General features: G+C 44.1%; 1 protein-coding gene across 4 annotated transcripts in view; it reads left to right on the forward strand.

Annotated features, from left to right (window-relative positions):
* Positions 1-24,089, forward strand: part of NCOA1 (nuclear receptor coactivator 1) — a 1,171,950-nt gene that overhangs the window by 828,047 nt on the left and 319,814 nt on the right. For all 4 annotated transcript variants that reach the window (XM_044062390.1, XM_044062389.1, XM_044062386.1 and 1 more), the window contains exon 13: positions 12,185-12,353. In XM_044062390.1, the coding sequence (XP_043918325.1) occupies positions 12,185-12,353 (169 nt within the window). The remainder of the gene's footprint in view (positions 1-12,184; positions 12,354-24,089) is intronic.

Genomic DNA, 24,089 nt, shown 5'->3' on the forward strand with positions numbered 1-24,089 from the left:
TTAAAAATTTTCTCCAAGAAAGAAACTTTAATGGGACTGAGGTAACTGGTTCAAAGGCTGGCTTTGTCAGTGTTTCAATAATGAAGTTTAAATATCAAGATGAAACAGGTTATCTGACTGATGGCTTGAGTAAGAAGTTTGAAAGGCTTTGCAGAGCTTATCAAGACAAGGGAACAGTCTTGGTGCTCAGCATGAAAATTAGAGATAGCTGCTAGCTGCACTTTAACTATGGGAAAAAAAATAGAGCTAGAGTAAAAAATGCACACTAGAAGCCAAAGGACATTCAGAATTAGGGCTGAAAAAGGGTCAGTATTCTAAGATGAGGCACAGATTACAAAAAACGTTTCCACTGTAAAGTCCACAAACAGACTCCTTCTGAGTACTATTTAGGAGTCTGATCACCTCAAAAGAGAGAGAAAGTGCAGTTGTGTACACTTAACATAAATGTAGATGTTCGAGTGTATTCACGGCTGCAGTCATCACATATGGGTTATCTGCCTGCAGGTAGCCCTCAGCCGCTCTGAATACCAGAGTCTTCGTATTTCTGCATCGGATGCTGCTGTTTCTTCCATGATGTCAGGTGTATAAAACATGCAGCCAACGCCGTTACATCAGTTTTTCTTGCCCCAGATGTCAGGTGCCCCCACAATAGGAAGCAATTACATGGTATGGAACACCCTCAGCAAAAAGCAAATACACATGATATAATATATGCCAAACAAGGAGGAAAGGTAAAAGTCAAGAGAAGTCAGGGAGCTGGAGGGGGGTGGGTAACAGGACTGCAACAGTGAATACACTTGAACATCTACATTTATGGTAAGTGTACACAACTGTACTATATTCTTCGTGGTTCACTTTTGCAGTCATCACATTTGGATTGATTCCCAAAGCTAAGGAAGGGTGGATGCAGATAAAGAGCATTAGGGCTACTAATAAGGCCCTGTAAGACTGCTGTGGCAAATCCAAATTTAGAAAAGATAGGCAGGTGGCAATGCTTGGTGAAAGTATGTACAGAGCTCCAGGTTGCAGCTTCCAGGATGTCCCTGGTAGGGACTCCTCTGAGAAATGCAGTAGAGGTAGATGCAGCTCTGGTGGAATGTGTTCTTATCCCCTGTGGGGTAGGTTTTCCTTGGTGTTTGTAGCAGTCATGGATGCAGTGTGCTATCCATTTGGAAATGGTTTGCTTTGAAATGCCCCTCCCCTCTTCCCCTGAAGCAAAGCTAACTAGCAGCTGGTCAGATTTTCTGAGAGGCTTAGTCCTGTCCAAATAGAATCTAAGCTGTGTACGTCCAGAAATGCAGTATCCTTTTCCCCTTTATTCTGAGGATTAGGGAAAAAAGTAGGCAAATGAATGGACTGGTTTAGAGCCACACTAGACACCACCTTGGGCATAAAGGATGGATTAGTCTTGAGGGAAACCCTGTCCCGCATGGAAGATAATGAAGGGTTCCACTGCCTTGAGGGCCTGCAGTTCAGACACTCTTCTTGCTGAAGTGATGGCTATAAGTAAAGCTGTTTTCCAAGAAAGGAATTTCAACCCTGCTGTAGCAGCTGGTTCAAAGGGGGGAAGAGTGAGTTTTTCCAATACAAAGTTAAGGTCCCAGGCTGGAGTGGGAGCCCTCCGGGGGGGGGGGGGGTCTTAAATTTTTGGCCCCTCTAAGGAATTGTTTTAGCAGGGGATGAGAGAAGAGGGGTGGCTCGGAATTATAATGTGCTGATAAGGCAGAGGCATGAATCTTAATTTAAGAGAAAGACAGGCCCTTGTGGAGCATTTCTGTTACATAATCTAGAATATGAGGTAAGCTGGGCACTGTTGTGCCCATCCCCTGAGCCTGGCTCCAAGGACAGTATCTTTTACACTTTTCTGAATAGGATTTTCTAATACTAGGCCTCCTTGCCTCCAGAATGACATTCAGCACCTGCTTACTGAGGGTTGCTGGAGGTGAGGTCAGGGAATTAGCCAGGCACTTGAACTGGACAATTTCTACCTAGTCACATGTTTTGGGCTCAAAATTGTGCCCAAAGGTCTGCGAGTCTACAAATTCCCTAACAGCGTGCAACAAGATGACGAGACGTACAACGCACTCTGCCGTATCTTCAATGATGCAGGCTTAGAAGCACTGCAAGTGCTCATCAAATATTATAACAAAAAACTCGCAGACCTCAAAGAACAAATCACTGGTATCAACGATACTGTCACGCAGCATTGTGATTTCCCCAAACTCAATGCAGAATGGTCAAACATTAACGCGAACATTGCCAAACACGTTAAAGTGACCACACAAAAAAAGAAAAAGAAACTAACCAGAGACTGGGCAGAGTATCAGGACAAGACCGCGTACCCAAGGATTACTAACCCATCGGAGACCGACCATACTCAGGACACCGACAGTGGAAGCGATCAGGACGCCGACATGAATACACCGCACAGAAACCAATCTGGCACTAATTCCCACCAAGCGACCCCAAAGAACCAGGGACAAAGACCACACACGAGGGATACTACAGCCACAAGGCATGCACCAGCTTGGACAGACAAGGTGGAAACCGCAACCACAGTCATTTCACATTAGCACATCAAGCAGGTGCGAGGCCCAAAACGTCCAACCCTGCTCACAACGACACCGTAGACCGGTACGAGGAACGCAGGCAACCCAAGTCTTTTTTAGCCAAGCGCACGGACCCACAACCACCGGACCCGCTCCCGCAACCACAGAAACCAAAAGGCAGACCACGAGGCACGACCCAACAAGACCGCAACTACAGGAGCAACGCCATCTACAACCAACCATTAAAGAGGACAATGGCCACGAGGAACTACCCTCAAACAAACTAACCGACTGTCTACAGCCCAACCAACAAATGGCTATTGTCAACCTTTCGAATCAAGGACTAGATAAAGGTACTTGCAACTTACTTTCTAAAGGGCTAAACTTTATTCCAGCTCAACGAGCTAAAACAACTGAAGTTATACTCGATCTCAAACTGTTTTGTAGGCAGCTGAACCTTAAGCATATTTTCAAGAACAATAAAGTTAACCTCCTGGATTTAATCATGCCAGAGGAAACCACTAGCATTAATTTAGATGTCAATGATGGTATCTCTGCACGGTTAGCGACACATTTGCATGACCCTAATGCGTCGCCAGCACCAGCTAACAGAGATACAAGTCAGGTAAATAGATCTGTTTCTGTAAATAATATCAGCACGCAAAGTTACACTGAAAGCAATGAAAATTGTACGCTTGATAATATAACTAATATGGTTGATGTAACATACATAAACAACAGAAATGTTAATATTACAAGCAGTTATAGTAACAACGATGATTCAAATGTTTTCATCTATGCATGTTCTAACTCTGTCCGCCCAAATAATAGCCTGCCACAGAACGTGAACTATGTTACGACTTATGCTAGCGAAAGTTTTTCAAGTAGTAAGTACCGTGGTCGATACCAAGGTCAACCCTTTTACTGACCAGCATATCATAGACTTTAGTAAAAATAACGACGCTTACCATAGCACTGGTAACTCGCCAAAATGCAATACGACTATGCCTGAGCGGTACGAGTTCTCCAAACTGCTAAATAAAAACAACCATAGGTACGATGTATCTAAGCATTCCCGCCAAGCTAACTGCTGCTCTACGGTTCACAATATGTTTGATTACAGTTTTGAAAATGTTGATGCTAATATGCATGTATATGACTCCGTTCAGCATGGAGTCGAGAACACGCAGGATCATGCTTGGGACAACACTGGTGATAAATGGTCTGACTCTTTTCTACTGCATTTTGAAAATACCCGTGACAATGCTAGTGACATTACTGTTGAGAGTACTGTTGAGAATTGTTTTGTGAATAATTTCGAGAATGTTGTTAACTTTGATGAGACCTGTAATGGCAGGAGAGAAAGTGTTTCCTCACACAGTTATGCTGAGGGCCACTCACCTGCACTCAATGTACACACAAACATCAGAACTACAAGGCAGGGACTTCAATGCGACCAGCGTTCACCCCAAATGAACGCCACAAGGGACGCAGCCCCCTAACACGAGTCTGCTGACGTAGAAACAGCATTCAGAACAGAGAATAACCTCAGCCCACTCTTGTTTAGCGATGCGGAAAGCAATTCGCTGTTCAGCAACGCTGAAAGTAACTCCCTCATAGACACAGGCAGCAGCTACAGACAAAGAATAGCCGCAAGTCCTAACCACAGCAACAATTCAAGTATCAGGTGCAGGCGAAATACCAGGGCCGAGTAGCACCCCCTTACAGTCAGCTGACTCATTGAGCTCAGAAGACAGTGAAATCCTCCCCGCAGTACTCAGAAGAAAGAGTACCTTTAACCCTACACTTAATAACAACATTCATGTGTTCGCTAAAGTGTGCGAAAATGAAATCAGGACACTGCTTAACAACAAACCAAGACGGTTTATAAGCAACCTGAGCAAAGAAGAAAAAGCAGCACTTCAGTCACTCAAAGCCAACAAGGAACTTACAGTGATGAAGGCTGATAAAGGAGCAGGTATTGTAGTCATGGACACTAGTAACTACAACCTGAAAATGGAAGAAATTCTCAACAATGTAAATCAATACAAAAAAGTAAATAAAGATGAAGTGCTCCAAAAATTCAAAGAAATAGACAAAACACTGCTCAAACTTGCCCAAAGCAGTGCCATTTCAGAAGAAGAACTAGACTTCATGAAAGTAGATTCCCCAGAGGTAGGGATTCTCTTTGGAATCCCCAAAATACACAAAGACCAAAAGACCCCCCTCAGACACATAGTCTCGTCCAAAAGGACAAAAACAGAGTTTGTTTCCGAACTACTGGACTTTGTGTTCAACCCATACGCCCAAACGGCGGAATTCTACCTCAAAGACTCATGGGAATTCCTTAACAGAATCCATGAATTCCACAACCAATTCCCACAAGAGAAAGTGATACTTGTCACCTTAGACATAGTAGCACTATACCCTAGCATCCCACACGACGAAGGCAGTAAGCTAGTGTACAACTATCTGACAAACCACAGAAATATGAACCCAAAAAGAGCCGAGACGCTCTGCACGCTCCTGAAACTGGTGCTCGAAAATAACTTCAAGTTCAATGAAAGCATCTACCAGCAACTGAAAGGAGTTGCCATGGGAGCGAAAATGGCCCCTGCTTATGCCAACCTTGTGCTTAGCTCATGGGAAGCAGACATACTATGCCACTTGAAAGGCTTCGAAAAAATAGCACTGTACATGCGCTATATTGACGATATGTTCCTGCTATGGAAGGGCTCCAACAGAGAACTTGACATGTTCCTTGAAAAAATTAAAAACAGCATCAGCTTCCTCAAGTTTACCATTGCAGGTATAGGAAATACAATTAATTTCCTAGATGTTACTCTGAGCCATGAGCAACACAACGGAAGCTTCAGCTCCACGCTCTTCAGAAAACCATCCCACAAGAACAACTTCCTTGACTTCAGAAGTTTGCATCCAAACTTCATGAAGAAAAATGTAGTCAAAGGGCAACTGGTACGGCTCAGTAGACTGGTCAGTAATGACCAGCAATACGTCGATGAATGTAGTCTACTCAGACAACAATTCATCGACAAAAAATACCCAGACAAACTGATAGACCAAGTCATCCAAGAAGTCAGCGAACATAGACACAACAGGCACAAACCCATTCTTACCTATGGGTTCCATGAAACACCTAGGAACAAAACGTCTTACATCCCTAGATTCCCCCTCCCCATCTCTACTGATGCTACTGACATCAGAGGCAGCATCACTAACAATTGGGACATCCTACAAGCTAACCCTGAAGTTAGCAAAGCAGTGGGTCACAAACCCACCTTCACCTTTAAACGCACCCACTCTCTCAAAGCCTTCTTTGAGCAAAAGAAAATAGGACCCAATGACACCCACTCAAGCATGCATGGCACCTTCCCATGCACAGAATGTAACTGCTGCCAATACATCCTCACCACTAACAGTGTTACCTGCAGCAATAGAAAACTACCAATCAAACTTACGGGTATACACAACTGCCACACAAGCAACGTAGTCTACTACAGCAGATGTCAACAATGTGAGACTTTCTACATTGGTATGACTTCCCGGAGACTAAAAGATAGGATCAGTGAGCACTACCAGGCCATTCGCAGAAATGACCATACTAACGCCCTAGCTAAACACACGAAGACATGCCCCAAGAGCATGTTCCTGTTCCTAGTATTAGAAGCAGCTCACAGCTTTAGCAACGAATCAAGTACCCCCCTGGAAGTAAGGGAACTGAAATGGCAAGTTGAACTTGCTGCAGACACACCCCCAGGGCTCAATGGAGCCATCAACATTAAATGCCTCCTTAAATGGATCAGATGACTCATTGTAAAAAGTATACGTCACGCATTATGCATGCTACTAACCACTGTTTAGTATATAAAGCTTATACCAATGTTCCTCTGTAGATTTCTGAAGAAGTTCGAATATGTAACAATAAAACGAACGAAAGCGCTCAAATCTGGAACTGGCTCCGGTCGTCTTTCATTCATTACTCTCAACCAGGTACCGTTGTCTTAGTAAGTTATTTACCCACCTGGGGATAGTTTCTTTACCATATATATATATATATATATATAATTTATATATATGTATATATATGTGTGTGTGTGTGTATGTATATATATATATATATATATATATATATATGTATATGTATGTACTTGCCACCCCTATAGTGCCTTTTTTAGGCGGTGGTCCAAAGACCAAATTACCACCGTAACAGTTAAAAAAAAAAAAATGCAATCTGAGGGTCATGCTCCTCAATGCTAGAAGTCTAAATCTCAAAATGCACTCGCTCAAAGCACTCCTTAAAATGGAGAACATCTACATTTCTGCAGTAACAGAGAACTGGTACAAGGCAGCAGATAGCACCCCTGCACTACCAGGCTATAACTCATTCCGTACCTTTCGGCCCCAGTACTTGAACCGAAGCTCCAAAGGTGGTGGTGTTTCCATATTTATAAAGAATGCGCACACCTCCAGACTGGTAGCCCAACATGACGCATCAGAGGTACTTCAGGTGCAGCTAACATTGGGTAAGACAGCGATTCAGGTCGTAGCCTGCTATAAGTCCCCAACCATGACCTAAGACTCGCACTCCACGTTCCTTAGCACCCTGGAGAATATTAGGGTCCAACCTAACACACTCATACTGGACAACTTCAACTACTCCTCCATTAACTGGGAAAACTACTCGTGTACCAATATACTTGCCCAACGTTTCCTGGAATTCGTTAATTCCAATGCCCTGGACCAGCTCATTCTTAACCCCACTAGAAGTAGCAATATCCTTGACCTGGTCATTACTAACATGGGTGACCGTTGCTTTGTACCTATAGTCAACTCCTCCCTGGTTAGATCCGACCACAAACTAATCACCTTGGAAATCCACATTCCTCCCACCCCCACGCCCCCACCCCCGCAAAGGTAACCACCAAGAAAAACTTCTCCGAAGCTAACTTTTGGCACCTAAAAACAGAGGTGGCTAACTTCACAGCACCCATGCAATTGGAAAACAGCTGCATGACCGCCAAATCATACACTAATGCCCTGTATGAACACGTACACAAATGCATGGATCTCACCATACCCAATAGAACCAAGACGCTCTCCTCAAAAAAAAAAAAAAAAAAAGGAAGCCAATTTGGTGGTCCCCTGCCATAAACAAACTCTACAGCTGAAGGAGGAAACTGAAGAGGAATAAGGTGAAGTCCCAAGATTGGAAAAACTCCCTTATCAGCCTCAACAAAATGTTGAGATACCTCATCAAATCCTCTAAAACTAGCTATGAAAACAGAATTGCAGCAGATAGTAAAGACAACCACAAGGCCTTCTATAGTTATGTAAAGAATCTCCACGGCAATACCCAGATTTGCTTGGAGCTGTTGCACAATGGCACCTCCTATATTAAGCCAACAGATATTGCCAATGTACTGTCTGACAGATTCAATGCCAACTTTACCCCTCTCCACCACCAAAGGACCATTCACAATATCAGTAGACTGCCAGGCACCCAGTATTACTGCTGTACAGGTTAAAACAGCACTGTCCAAGGCCAAGAATACAGCTTCTATGGGACCTGACAATATCCATGGCTGTGTTCTACATGAACTACAAAGTGAACTGGCACCTTACCTGTGTGCCCTGTTCAGTCACGGCCTAACCTCAGGCTTTATCCATACCGAATGATGCACATCTACAGTCCTCCGTCTCCACAAAGGAGGAGCGACTGTGGACCCTGGGAACTATCGCCCCATTAGCCTGACAAGTCTGATATGCAAAGCTGTGGAACACATCAACATGGACCTAGTAAACAAAGGTATAGGGAACCTCCAAACTCTGTATCCCACACAGTTTGGTTTTGTGAAGGGTAGGTCATGCCTGCTCAACCTGGTAGACTTCTTTGAGTCGGTCACCAGAGCTGTGGATGAAGGCAAGGGGTGGTTCATACAGCCTACCTTGATCTGGCCAAGGCCTTTGATACCATTCCCCATACAGGAATCGTAGAAAAACTCACTACGCTAGACCTCAACCCCTATATAACTAGGTGGGTTGCAAACTGGCTTCCAGAACCCAGAGTGTGAAAGTAGCGGACTCCAAGTCAGACTGTCGACCAGTCATGAGTCGAGTCCCACAGGGTTTGGTCCTCTGTCCTGGGTCCTCTCCTGTTTGGTATCTACTTTTCTGAAGTCCAGGCCAACACGAAGGGACTCTGGCTAGCAAAATAAGCAGATGATTGCAAGTTGGGAGCCATAAATAACTCCCTAAATGATGTTGACATCCTACAGAAAGGCCTCACTGAGACCAATGACTGGTGTCAGAACCATGGCCTTAAGCTCAATGCCAAAAAGTGTGTTGTCATCCCCTTTTGCGAGAAACCTGGTTCCCATGAATTACCACATTGATGGTAGTCCACTGAACACAGAAGGCGTCATAAGAGATCTGGGAACACAGGTTGTCAGCAGCCTCTCTTTTGACCATCACATTGCCACTGTGGTCAAAAGTCCTATGTGGCACATCTCATTACTAAGGGTTTTGCATCCAGGAAGAAAGAGGTCATTGTCTCCCTCTACTCTTCCCTCATTAGGCCAGTCATCGAGTACAGTGCCCCATTTGGCATGTACCTCCCTAGACACTTACAACAACTGGAGAGGCAGCAAAAGTACCTCAGAAAGGGGATCTTAGGTCTTAACACTTGTCCTATATGGACAGACTCAAAAAACTATTCTCTGTCTCATGTCGCCTACTTAGAGGTGATCTCTGCTCGACTTAAAATCTGACCCAGCTCTGTTAGAAATGCTACATCTAAAGAAATCCCAATCCTCTGCACTACACGCTCCAGAGACCTCAACTTCATTACCACAGTCAACAGAACAAGCTGGAGGGGCAGCTTCATAACCCAGAGACTGCCCATGCTATGGAATAGACTTCACATACATGTGTAGCGGAGCGCCTCACTGGCCCTCTTCAAGAGAAATCTTGATGAGTGGATGGGAAATAGAAAATTCACCCCGGGGATCACTACAGTAGCTGTACTTGACAGAGGCACTGGGAACTAAGGTCAGGTGGCACGATGCCAGGACAATCCTAATGGCTAGGCTTGTAAAAGCCCCACGGCCATTAACCTAGTTACACACCTATGTACCTGTATGTGTGTGTGTCTGTGTATAGATATACATATGTATATATGTGTGTGTATGTGTATATTTTTATATATATATATATATATATATATATATATATATATTTTTTATATATATATATTTAGTACATATGCATGTATTTGTGAATGGATAAGGCACCAAATTCAATCTGAGGTATTACCAGCTCCTGCTGCATGATGGGAAGGAAAATTTAAAGGTGCTTGAGGCTACAGCACACCTGTGAACCTATATAGGGGTGTGTGTGTGTGTGTGTGTGAGTGTGTGTGTGTGTGTGTGTGTCTGTGTATAGATATACACATATATATATTATATATATATATATATATATATAATGTGTGTGTGTGTATTTTTATATATACATATGTATATATATATATATATATATATATATATATATATATATATATATATATATAGATAGATAGATTCACTTTGAATCATCGAATGTTCAGAACATCGACGTTCTGATCATCGATGTTCAGAACATCGAAGGTTCAAAATGAACCATAAAAACAACAAAGAAATCACAAAAACTATGTTATGCAGGGGGCTTCGCCCCACACCCCCTACTTTAATATTCCAACTCCGAGATCACACTACAGTGGGGTAAGGAAAATCTCCCGTTTACCGCTATATGTGGTAGAGCTAAACAGGAGATTTCCTGTACCCTACCTGCAATGCCAACACTCAGATGGCGCATACACACACAACATGCAGGGCACCTTGCTGCCCTGCATACACACCCAACATTCCGCAATCTCACTTACCTGGCACTTCCACTTTAAACCTTTGATGTTTTGAACATCGATGATCAGAACGTCGATGTTCTGAACATTCGATTATTTAAAGTGGAACCATATATATATATATATATATATATATATATATATATATATAGACAGAGAGATATTTGTGTTGTGGATAAGGCACCAAATTCAATCTGAGGCATTATCAGCTCATAGTGCATGATGACAAGGAAAATTTAAAGGTGCTTGAGGCTGCAGCACTAATACTGCCAAACAAGATCCGACAAGTGGCTCAAGGACACACAAGCTGCAGCAGAAATACATGAATAAAAATATATTGTGTTATGGTAAGTAAATAATTTTTCTCTAGTGGTAATTGAATGTAAGCACTGATTGTCATACATATGAGGCTGCTTTACTATTTTGTAAACTAATAATTAATAAATGGTTGTTTCAGTAGTATTTGCCAAAATAGCTAGTGCATCATGCCTGATTGCACAGTGTGTCACTTTGAGAAATGTTACAGTAAAGCGAGTCTGTAGCTTTTTTCTGTGTTACTGTAGCAGTATTACCATGGATGGTTAGGTCAAAGGAAGTATTTTGTTCCCTAGCATCTCTACCACATGTGCAAAAATTAGTGCATTTAGTCTTTTGTTTTTCTGCTGCAGGAAGTACAGAAGTTTGTAGTCCATATGTTTTAAACGGTGCAGTTTACTTTATTTTGCCTAGACTTCAGTCTTGCAAGACAGAAAAGGTAAAATCTTCATTTCAGCATACGGCTGAAAATGTCATAGTTTGCTTGTTTAATTTTTGACAACGTTTGCTGTTTTCCTCAGCAAGCAGTGTTGCATTTTTTGTCAGCACAGCCAGTTTCTTGTCTCCAGGTAATCCAAAATGGTGTATAATTCCCATGACTGGCCTTTGGTTAACTGGTGCCCTAGGCAAAAAGTCTCCACAGTGCCCCTGCAACACCACCCTGAGTCCCATCCTGGGCTACCTTACACCATCCGGATTACTGGAAAAGCACTCCTGCTACAGTGGCAGCCTTGGCGGCCACCAAGTTGCCCTAGGTCTAAGGCTGGCCATGATGATTCCTATAACCAAACCACATTCTTCCTTAGACTTGCAGAAGAAGTACAGTTAGAAATTAAACAAACAGTGCTCCTCCTTGAAGTAGCGTCGTTCTTGAGATAAAAAGTGCTTTAAATTCCTGGAAGGACTGATAAACAACACTTTCACAACCGCTCTCACTTTACATTGTGGTTACTTCACTGATGGAGACAATTTTTCTTTTCAGTATTGTTCAAGCCTGATTAGCTGAAACTGACTTAGATTGCAGACACATGCATTTAAAGGAACCAGCCTCCTTTCTAAGGTAGTGCAGGCTGTACATTTTGCGATGGTTAAGAGTTCAGGTAGCTTTCGTACAGCAACCCCCTGTCTCTGTGACAATGTAAATTGCAACCTTTGTCAGAATAATAATGTCTGTAGTGTAAGCAGTGTAACAACAGTGTATGTTATCATTCTTTAGCATCTCACAATATACAATATCATTAACCAGTGTGCTGCAGTGCAGTCGACTGGTAGCTGAAAATAGTATATTGTATTGTCATTACTTATCTGTGCTGTCTTGCATTTCTTTGGGAAGCTTGAACTGTGAAGCTGTGTTCCAGATCCAGTACTTTGTTGTTCTTACTTTATCTTCTTTCTTTTGTAGTGCGTGTCTCAGCCCTCGCCTAGATGACCTTCTTTGCCCTCCAACTACACCTGAAGGCCGAAATGATGAGAAGGCATTGCTGGATCAGTTGATCTCCTTCCTTAGTGGAAAAGATGAGACTGAACTGGCAGAACTTGACAGAGCCCTGGGCATTGACAAACTTTTACAGGTAAAGATATAGTTAAAGCATGTAGCTTAATTGTATGTATAGTATAAGTAACACACACAAATATTGCAATAGTTGACTTCTGTTTTAGCACTGGATTGGTCCTTAATGCCTTAAAGGTTTTGTTCTTTAAATGAATGGTGCATTTGGGATGTCTGATGGCCACTCATGGGTCTGAGAGTGGAGCATTGGACCTTGCATAGGTCTCTGGAATTATTATACACCGATAAAGTTGATTATAATTCATATTTAAAATAGTCATTAATTTGATTAATGCCTGTACTTGTGTGCACATTTGTGCGCACATTTTTCTTGAAATTAAAAATATTATAGAAGGTAAAGAGAAAGTAATACTTTATGAGAAACACGGCTATAGAAGATTCAGGGGCATTGGGAAATAGCCTTAGGAAACAGATTGACTAAAATAAAATGTAAAGAAACTTTCTTTCTTTTCCAAGGTTAAGAATCTGTTTACACTGAAATCATAGAATACTTCATCATTGTTAATGAGAAGTCACGAGTTTAGAAATGAAGACACTTGAGAAAAGTCGTTGTAATGTTGTGTGAAAAGCAGCTGTAATATCCCACCAGGTATTAGTAATATCCATTTAACCATTAAAACTGAAAAGGCAGAAAGAGACCATGATGTCCTTCAAGAATGCAACTGCAGTCCTGACATATGGGTTGTCCTGCCTCAGGCAGCCCTTCGGTCGGCCGGATTCCAAAGTCTGGGTCCGGCGTCGGCCGATGTCGCCTCCTCCCCGACGTCAGAACGGCTGGAGTATAAAGGCATCCGCCGACGCCATCTTCTTCAGTCTTTCTTGCCGCGCGGTGCCCGAAGCAGAAGCAGTTCGCAAGTGCCGGTCGGTCAGCTCCTGTGTTTTCAGTTACCGAAGTCATCTAAAAGCTAAGTACCCCGTTGGGGAACATTTTTTCTTGCCTCAGCCGATGTCAGAAAAAATTGAAAAAGTTAATAATTGTTTGTCTTGTGGTAAACAAATACCTCATAAGGACTTCCATTCTTACTGCCTCCCTTGCCTGGGCCCAGACCACAACGTCTCGGCCTGTGCTGCCTGTGCTTGCTTTAATAAGCGCACACTCAGGCACCGGGCAGAATTTGCCGAAGACTTTTTTGGCGAATCTTATATCTATATATAGCTTATATCATGCCATCGGAACAACCGACAGCACAATCTACCAAAAAACGCAAGGACCGGGACCGACATCCTCGGCCCGCGTCGTCCACCGATACCACACCTAAGCCCTCCACGAGTGCATCAGTCCCTTCGGAAGCGGTAATTCAACCACCCCAGGCCGACTACACCGCTTTAACGTGTTCTTCGGTCCCGGAGATTTCAACGGTGCCGGTTGTTGATTTTCCTCCAGAAACCGAAGCTCTAGATTTACCCAACACCATTCCTGTGGACAAGGTTACCCCTGCACGTGGGGCAGCTAGGCCTCCGGTATCCATGTCCATCAATGCCTTTGCACGTGCTAAGGCTGCCAGCCAGGCCAAGGCCCATCCTAAATCTACTTCTCAGGGCCCCTCTTCTGATAGACAGATCATGACTCTTGCTGCAGATCTAATCTCTCTTATCAGGGGTTCTCAGCCGCACCCAGACAGGGGTTCTCAGCCGCCTGCAGATAAAAGGCCTAGAACTGAGCAGACAGACACCCTCTCTTCAGATGAAGCCTCTGGGGATTCAGAGCACTCAGATACCCAGGAAGAATCCTTCCAGGCCTATGAGGACTCGGATGCTGAGGATTCAATTCCCTCTGCCTCCCCTCCAGAGGATACTTCTTTTGGTGAAGTTCTCCACTCCATGAGAGAACATTTTCAGTGGCAGGGTCAGGAATTTTCTGACTCCGGGAAAAGGCTACGTACCTTCCTTAAGCTACCCCAACACAGACCTTTAGCTATTCCTCCAGTGTTGGATATCCTTGATGATGTATACTCAGACTCCAGTGCTTCGCCTGATTCTCTCCCTCCTGCTCCTGTCAAGCCTGACAGATATTACAGGGTCCCTGAAACCCATAAACATCTCTTTAAGGCCCACTCTGTGGATCTAGAAACTATTTCACAGGGCCCCAAAGGAGTGGCTACTTCCTCGGCCAAAAACCCTCTGCCCGCTGACAGGGAAGCTAGGTCCCTGGAGAGATGGGGCAAAAAAGTTTATACCTCTTCCACCCTTGCCATGAGGTCACTCAACTGCCTTTTTCATATGTTTCAGTACCAGGATTACTTAATGGATGATTTGCAGAAAAAGTTAGCCTCTCCTGAGCCTATAGATAGAAAGGCTTTGCAGGATTTGGTTCATAATTCTCAGCAGGTTAGCAATCATTTTCTTCATTGTGGTTATGATGCATTGGAAGCTTCATGTAGGGCAGCCATGAACAGGGGCCGTTATACGTAGACATGCTTGGTTGAAAGAACAGCCACTGCCAGACCATGTTAAAGTAAAGCTCCTGAATGCACCTCTGGAAAAACAGAAGCTTTTCGGTGCTAATGCACAGGATGTGCTGAAGTCTATTGAGGAAAAGGCAAAATCAGTACAGACTGTCAAGGATTTCCTCCAGGTTCAGCCTCCCAGATTCAGCAGGAATTGGCCTTCAAAGAATTTCCAGACTCAGACAAGTTTCAAAGGGGAAAAAACAGGCGTGCTCGAGGTAGAGGGCAATACCGAGGCTCCTACAGGGGCCGCCAATGGCAACCACCAAATCAGAGAAGTGGCGCAGGGAGTTCACCTGCACCACAGGGACAATCACAATGACTTGACTTTCACTCTGCCTACCAAGGCTCAAAGAGAAGCACCTCTAGGCGGAAAATTATCCTTATTCTCAAAGAACTGGCACATTTTAACCAAGGACAAATGGATTCTGGACATAATAGACAGAGGTTACAGGTTCCACTTCCACACCTTACCAACGAGACAAGGCATGCCAAACCTGCCACAAAATCAAAGGGCAGAGGCTCTCTTACAAGTTTCAAAGCTGTTACAAATAAAAGCTATAGAAAAGGTTCCTCCTCAGGAACAAGGCCAGGGATTCTATTCAAGACTGTTCCTTGTTCCAAGAAAAGAAAAACAATGGAGGCCTATACTGGACTTATCCGTTCTAAACACCTTTCTCATTGTGCCAAAATTCAAAATGCTGACATTACAGCATTTCCTTCCCATGCTGGGCAAGGGGTCTTGGCTGGTTACTCTGGACCTCAAGGAGGCATACCTGCATGTCCCAATCAGACACAGCTGCAGAAGATACCTCAGTTTTCTTGCAGGAACAAAGCATTATCAATTCTCAGCATTGCCGTTTGGCTTATCTACTGCGCCCAGAGTATTCACGAAATGCCTGGCATCAGTAGTTGCACATTGCAGACTCCAGGGGATTCAAATATACCCTTACCTTGGACGACTGCCTCATGCAAGCAGACAGCAAACAAACCTGGATAAAAAACTTGGACTATGTCATTCAGTTGCTACAGGCTTTGGGATACACAGTCAACATTCAAAAATCAAGACTATTGCCATCCCAAAAGATTATTTTTCTAGGAGCAAAACTGGACACACAATCACAAATGGCTTTCCTCACAGAGGGGAACAACAGCATTTACCAGATTACTTCAGAAGCCTAGCAAAACTTACCCAGCTGACCGCAAGGAAGATCCTGCAGGCCCTGGGTTTCATGGCGTCTTGCATTCTTCTGATCCCTCTGGCAAGACTACACATGAGAAAGCTACAATGGTACCTAAAAAGCTTATGGTCTCAACACAGCCACAACCTAGAAGACGTAATACCACTCATTCCATGCCTGCAAAGGGAATTTTTGTGGTGGGCTCAAGCAAGCCATTTAAACGAAGGCATGCCTTTCAACAAAGTTCAAGCAAGTCAAACCATTACAACAGACGCCTCAGATCATGGATGGGGGGCACACATGGAGGACAGATGCATTCAAGGTCAATGGACTCCCACGGAAATGCCTTTGCACATAAATCAAAAAGAGATGTTGGCAGTGATACATGCAATAGAAGCCTTTGGAAAATCTCTTCAACAAGGCCATCTGCTAATAAGGACAGACAACACCACTGTCATGTGGTATATAAACAAACAAGGAGGCAATCACTCGTATCCCCTCTGTAGACTAACAATGGCTCTTTGGGAAAAGTCCCTGAAACTGAACATCCATTTGCAATCCCAGTTTGTTCCGGGCAAGGACAATATTCTGGCGGACAGGTTGAGCAGAAATTTTGTGGATCCACACGAGTGGATGCTGCATCCACACATTTTCTCACAAATAACAACTGCATGGGGAAGACCGGACATAGATCTCTTTGCTTCTCATCTCAATCACCACCTGGACAGGTTCTGCTCAAGGACACACCATCCTCTAGCCTGGAGAACGGATGCTCTCTCCTTCAGCTGGAATACCCAAAAAATCTATGCATTCCCTCCTCTACCATTACTGACCAAGATGTTACTGAAGATCAAAGCAGAGCAACCAAAAGGAATATTGATAGCTCCAGACTGGCCAAGGCAGCATTGGTATCCCTTGCTACTGAGCATAACTCACACCAAACCGTGGCCATTGCCTCAATGGCCTCTGCTCCTAACTCAACACAATTACAGGACTGTTCATCAAAACCTGCAAACATTACAACTGACAGCTTGGAGGGTTCCATGACTTTGACCCATGTCCCCCTCTCCGAAAAGGTTCAGGAAATCTTGCTGGAAGCATGCAGACCTTCCACCAGAAAAACCTATTTGGCCAAGTGGAAGAGATTCATCATCTGGAATGCCAAAAAGGGCCAGGATGCATCAGTGATGAGCATACCTCAGATATTAGAATACTTGGCAGAAATGTTTCATAGTGGGCTCTCATATTCTTCCATTAAAATTCACGCTTCAGCAATCTCAGCAAATTACAACTGTGACCCACCTGTGTTTTCGCATCCTTTGCTAAGACGGTTTCTAAGAGGGATAAAGAATATCAAACCTCCCAGAAAACCACCAGTTCCTGCATGGGACCTCAACTACGTCTTGGAAAAATTAACTCTTCCTCCTTTTGAACCAGCAGCATCTTCAGAAATGCAATTTCTCTCCTGGAAAACGGTCTTCCTGTTGGCAGTTACCTCAGCAAGAAGAGTCTCGGAGATACAGGCCCTCATGGCAGTACCTCCCTTTCTCATTTTTCATCAGGACAGAGTTTCTCTAAGGACCAATCCTTCATTCATGCCAAAAGTGATATCCAGGGTGTCTCTAAATCAAGCAATTCACCTGGCTACTTTCTTTCCCAATCCTCAAAATAAAGGGGAAAAGCTGCTGCATACTTTAGACATACACAGACAATTACGCTACTACTTGGACAGAACAAAGACCACCAGGAAGTCTGACCAACTATTTGTAGCCTATGCTGCCGGAGTGCAAGGAAAGGCAGTCTCCAAACAATTTCAAAATGGATTGGACACTGCATCATATTCTGTTACTCCTTCCATGGAAAGGGTGTGCCAGCCAATATTAGGCCACACTCAACCAGAGCTATAGCCACATCCACAGCCTTTCTAAGAGGAGTGGCTACAAAGGACATTCTAGAGGCTGCTACATGGAGCTCCGTGCATACATTTACCAAACACTACAACCTGCCTTTATATTCCAGATCCAGAGCAGGCTTTGCTTCTGCAGTCCTGCAGGGTCTTTTAGCTACACCATCCCTTGCTTAGATCCTACCACCCCCAGCTTGTCTATGGTATTCAACCCATATGTCAGGACTGCAGTTGCATTCTTGAAGGACATAGTACAGTTTTGTACCTACCATAAATGTAGATGTCCGATAGATATGCAACTGCAGTCAGGTTTTCCCTCCCTCCTACCCCTCTACTTTTTTCCTTGGGTCCATTCCCCCTCTCCTTTTTAGCTGGGGATATCTGTTATGGTGTATCTGTTTATTACTGTTGTGCATGTCTGGAATTTTTTGCTTATCCATTCACAAAATTTAGCCTTCCTTGGAGGGCACCTGGCATCTGGGGCAAGAAACACTGAAGAAGATGGCGTCGGCGGATGCCTTTATACTCCAGCCGCTCTGACATCGGGGAGGAGGCAACATCGGCTGACGCCGGACCCAGACTTTGGAATCCGGCCGACCGAAGGGCTGCCTGAGGCAGGACAACTCATATGTCAGGACTGCAGTTGCATATCTATCGGACATCTACATTTATGGTAGGTACAAAACTGTACTTTTTCCGTCTCTTGGAAGAGTAGTAAATGGAGCTTCCATTCTTTGAAGATTGTTGCAGAGTTAAATAGTATTTGAGCACACTGTTGGGTAAAACAGAGCAAACGAGAAATAACCTCTAATTGGTAACTGTAGATGTCCTTTCATCACACTTGTATTCTTCACCTAAGGGATTTCCTGTCAAGGATAAGTCAGTGTCCAACCAGTTTACCAAAGCCTTCAGCTTTTATAGATGCTGTATGTCACATGTATGCTTCCTGCGCACACCGTAGGGCATAAAGTTGACATATGGACACAATACTCAGAATTTCTTTGCTGCCAGTCTGAACACCATTATCAAGCATCAGTCTGAACACTCTTCTGCTGTGCTGGTTTCCAAGCAGTGTTTTCAGATGACTACCCCTTTGGGGATTTTTTTCTTTCTTTCCTTATTGTTGTAGTTGTGTTCAGCTCATCCAGAAAGAGAAAATCAGTGTGGAAGGCATATTCCCAAGTCCATCACCACCATTGTCTTTTTTTGGGGGTGATTCCCACTAACATGTGCAGTGTTCTGTCAGGTGTTTGTGCCTAAGACCCTACCTACTTGCCTCTCCTCTTAATCCTTATACCTTGAGAACCAACATCTTAAGTTGTTGGCTGGTGGTGCTATGGAGGAATCTTCCAGTCCTTGAGGGCCAGTCATCTGCCTGGAAGAAAGCCAAAAAAGTTAGGCCTGATCCAGCTGCTGTCCATCCCTCCCCAAGACCTCTCTCTTGAGGCTGGTGAAAGACTGGAGGATCATCCAGCTCTTGCCTCAGATTCCTCTGCCAAGACCCCGTCAGAGGCCAGAATGGATCCTGCTTCTTGCACGTCTTGGGAGGCCTTGCAAAAGCGGCTTTTCCTGATGATGAGAGGGAACCTCAGCTGATTGTCTGAAGGAAATAGGGGGATTCCTCAGATCTTTGTAAGGGAGGAGATCCTACTATCATAATAGAATCATGTCAGGGATCTGACCCTCCAAGGGTCTTTGAGTGGATGTCCCTGCTAAAAAAGAAAGAAGACAAAGCACATTCCCCTGTTGTGAAAGATCCCTAATGTGAATGGCAGGATTTCACTCAGGGTTTATTTAATGCTTTGATGGCCTTGAAGCCACCTCAGGAGGTCTGTGTTCATGCTCCTCCCCTAGTCTTCCACTCCACTTGAGAGGCCTAGGGAGCTGGATTCCTCAGATGAGGATCTGGACTTGGGGGAGGAATCCCTTGCTTATTCATCCCATATCCTTTCCCTCTTGGACTGCAGTTCCGAGGAGGAGGAGGATTCCTGAAGTCAGGACTCCCCTTTGGAATAGCTTTCATTTGGGGACATCATTGCCTGTATGATGGACTATTTTAAGTGGGATTGTTCTCAAGTCTGTTTTATGCAGAAGAGATGTTATGAGATCTTACAGATGGAGTCTTCCAAACTATCTGCTCCTGCTGTTCTTGCTGCCCTTTTGGATACCTTTTCAGCAGCTTGTGTTGCCACTGTCAAGAAGCCAGATAGGATCTGTAAAGTGCCTGAAGGGTATAATTTTTTTTTTTTTTTTTTTTGCAAATGCTCTTTTGCTTGACCCTTCTTTAGCATTAGTGTCTTCTGACAAACCATCCAAATTGCTGCCCGCCACCAAGCTGTTGCCTTCTGATAAGGATTGTAGTTCAAGAAGAGGTTGGGCAAGAAAGTTTACATTGCTGCCACTTTGCCATTTTGGGCCATTAAATCAAGACGCATATGACCAGGTATGTTGGCTGCCCTATCTCAAGTTTCTAGGAGGCTTCTGTGGGGAAGGCTTTGGCCCTTTCACTTCTAGGCTCCACTTCACAAGCTGCCCGCCATTCATTCAGATGCAGCTGTGATATGGCTTATTCCTCTTCCAGGGCTGCTGCCTTTGGTTCAGTTATGAGGTGTTATTCTTGGGCTTCATCTTCAGGTTGTGCCTAATGACATTAAGACCAAACTTTTGGCTGCTTCTTTAGAAAATAAAAAATCTTTGGATCTGCTGCTGCTGACTTTTTCAAGTCCCTCAAAGAAATAGGCAAAGTCTAGCAGGAGCTAGAACATATTGTTGTTTCTCCCATTCCTAAATTTCAGAGGAGCTATCTTTCCAAGATGGGCTTTGTTCGTAGGCAGTCTTGCCCTCCTCCAAAAGGCAAGAACGCTTCTAGGCTTGTGACCCCTGCTAAGTCTGCTCAGACTCCTGCCTCACAGAAGCATTCTTTTCAAGACAAGCTTGGTTCAGTTTGACAGTTTTTCTTACTTTCCTTTGACAAGTTCCCTAGTCCCTCCATCATTTCTTGTCTCTTCCAAATTGGCTAAAATTCACTTCAGACTCTCGGGTTCTGTCCATTGTCCATCAGAGATATTTCATGGTTTCCCTTTCTTCCTTTCTGGGCATTAGTCAACCTCCTCGTGAACATACCTCTCATTTTCCTAGAGGATCTTCACGCTGATTTGGCTCAAGGCACTATTCAAGCAATGCCTCCCACCCAAGTAAGGAAGGGTTTTTATTCCTGAATGTGTTTGGTTCCACAAAAGGAGATTATATGGAGACCAATTCTGGGTCTTTCCCTGCTGAACACCTTTCTCAAGGTTCCTTCCTTTCTGATGTTATCCCTTCAGACATTTTCTCTTCTTCTTCTGCAGGCCTTACTGGTACCTCTGGAGCTCAGGGATGCATATCTTCACATCCTCATCCGTCCTCTCTTCAAGAAATTGTTTCTGTGTCTCTTCCTTGCATTTTCAGTTCTTTGCTTTGCCCTTTGGCCTCTCTGCTGCCCATGGGTATTCAAATGCCTCGCTCCTGTCATTGCTTTTTGCAAGTTTCAGTGTATTTGGATTTTTCCCTATCTAGACAATTTGCTTATTCAAGCTCTTTCCCCCAGCAGTCTGCTTCAGGATCTCATGTTTACTACTTGCCTATTACACAGTTTGCGGTTCACCATAAACCACCAGAAATCATTTGTGAAGCCTTCCCAGGATCATATTTTCCTCAGCTGCAGACTTCAGATGGCTCCCATGTTGGCATCTCTGCCTGCCCCCAAGGCTTTCTCTCTAATAACTTTTTTCCAATCCCTTCTTCCTCTGGTGTCTGTCATGGCCAGGGGAATTTCTCAGCACCCTGGGGTTTATTGCTTCCATTTTTCCTAGGCTCCGACTTGCCAGGCTCTATATGAGGAAACTTCAGTGATATGTGAGATCCATGTGGCTTCAGCATTGCCACCCCCTGGAGTTACTGGTACCTTTACTTCCCTATCTTAAGCTGTAGCTCCAATGATAAACTCCTCAACTTTCTACCCGGGGCTTCCTTTTCAAGTTCCAGTTCCCACTCGGGAGTGCTGTACAGATGCCTCAGACAGGGGGGTGGGGTGCCTCCATTGGCCCCCTAAAGGTTCAGAGTTTCTGGTCTCCTCAGACCACATCAACATAAAGGAGATGAGAGCTGTGCAAGGCTTTCATTCCCTCTTTCTTCCTGGGCACCTCAAAGTTTTCATAGATAGTACCACAGTGATATGGTACATCAACAAGCAGGGAGGCACAGAATCCTGTCTTTGCAGACTAGCTCTTCAGGTCTGGGATCTAGCTACCCCATACTAAGTGACTGTTTAGGCAATTTACATTCCCTCAAAGCGCAATCTAGTGGCAAACTTATGAGCAGGTCCAGCACACAAGCTCACGAGTGGATGCTTCACAGATTTGCGTTCCTGGACATTGTCCATCTGTGGGGTATTCCTCAGGTAGATCTTTTTTGCGTCCCCTCTGAACAGGCAACTTACTCTGTTCTGTTCCAGAGTCCTAAGTCCTGTGGCTTGGAAAGTGGACATCCTGTCTTTTCCTTGGCAGAGGATGTTTTTGTATGCCCCCCCCCCCCCCCCCCCCATTACCATGCGTTCTGCCCAAGATCAGGCAGGACTCTTCCAAAATTGTACTGGTGATTCCCTTTTGACCCAGACAGCATTGGTTCCCTCTTCTTTCTCACTTGGCGAGGGGCATTCACCACAAGTTAACAAGACAACGGATCTTTCATCCATCCTCAGTTGTCCACTCTTCCAGTGACACTGTGGGTAATAGGGTTTTGAGCCCTTTTAGGCACCTGTTTTCTGAAGACATGCTTCATGTCCCGCTGGAGGCCAGGAAACCTGCTACCAGGAAATCGTATATGTTCAAATTAAAGAGGTTTTCTGTCTGGTGCCTCTGTTGCCATCAGGGTCCCCTATCAGTGGAGATCTCTTTGGTTCTCTTGTTTGTGTGATCTTCTCTATGCTGGGTTGGTATTTTTTTCAGTGAAAGCTCACCTGTCAGCAGTTTTTCCTTGTCTACCCCTGAATCCTCCTCTGGCCTCTAGGTTTTAGGTCATGCAATTCCATAAAGCTGTTCTTCATATCAGGCCTCCGAGGAATCCATTTCTGATTTCGTGGAACCTAGATTTTGTACTTGAAAAACTGACCCAAGTTCATTTTGAGCCCGATTCCTCACTTTCCTTGTAATATTATACTTGGAAGCTTGTTCTGCTTTTGCCCTTTTCTTCAGCCAAGAGGGTGTCTGAACTTCAGTCTCCTATGGCTATTCCTCTTTTTTTAGTTTTCCATAGAGACAGGGTATCTCTTCTTACTAATCATTTTATATAGGTGGTGGTCATGAGCTGTCCCTTAATCAGTCTGTTCATTTTCCTTCCTTTTCTCCTTCTCCACATTCTGCCATTGAGAAGGCTGTTCACACCCTGGATTTACATCGACAGCTCAGTTATTTGGGTTTGGCTGATGTTCATTGTGTTAGCAGGATAACCCAAGTGTAATGAGTGCAACAGTGAATACACTCGAACATCTACATTTATGGTAGGTACACAACTGTACTTTTCTAAGCAAACTCTCTCCTCCTGGATTTCTAAGGTCATTTCCTTTTATTACTATTTTCATGGATAAACAGTACATTCTTCTAGGGCAGTTGCCTCTTCTGGTGCGTTTTTCAAGGGTCTGTTTGCCAATTCTATCCTTGAGGCTGCTAGTTGGTCCTCTTTTCATACTTTCACTAAACATTACAAGTTAGATGTTGTTTCCGGGGCTATTCTGCATTGGGTTGTAGAGGATTCTTTGTCTTCCTGCTCCCAGGCATCCTCTTGTACTCTCACTTAGGTGAAGATTACTGTAGCAGTGACTGTGGAAGGACATAATATAGTTATGTAAAATCTTACCATAACAGCAGATGTCCCTCTCTTCACTGTTGCAATATTTGGTCCCCCCCCCTTTTGTCCTGACTCTTGCACTGTGTTCTGGTTGCTCTCCTGGCTGTGAGGATTCCTCCTCCCTTCATCCTTTTTTTTTATTTTTCCTTCTGGATGCATATGTTCCTGTTTTGCCCTGAGAATGTTCTGTTCCTCCTGGGGCTTTTACAGTTCTGAATATCTGCGTCTGTATGTCACCTTTTTGCCCTACGCCATACGCAGAGAGCATGTGTGTGACATACGGCTTTTTTAAAAGCTGAAGGTTTTAGTGTACTGGCTGG

Source organism: Protopterus annectens, chromosome 2.part1 (genome assembly GCF_019279795.1).
Source record: "Protopterus annectens isolate FY-2018-M chromosome 2.part1, PAN1.0, whole genome shotgun sequence".
Lineage (NCBI taxonomy): Eukaryota > Metazoa > Chordata > Ceratodontiformes > Protopteridae > Protopterus > Protopterus annectens.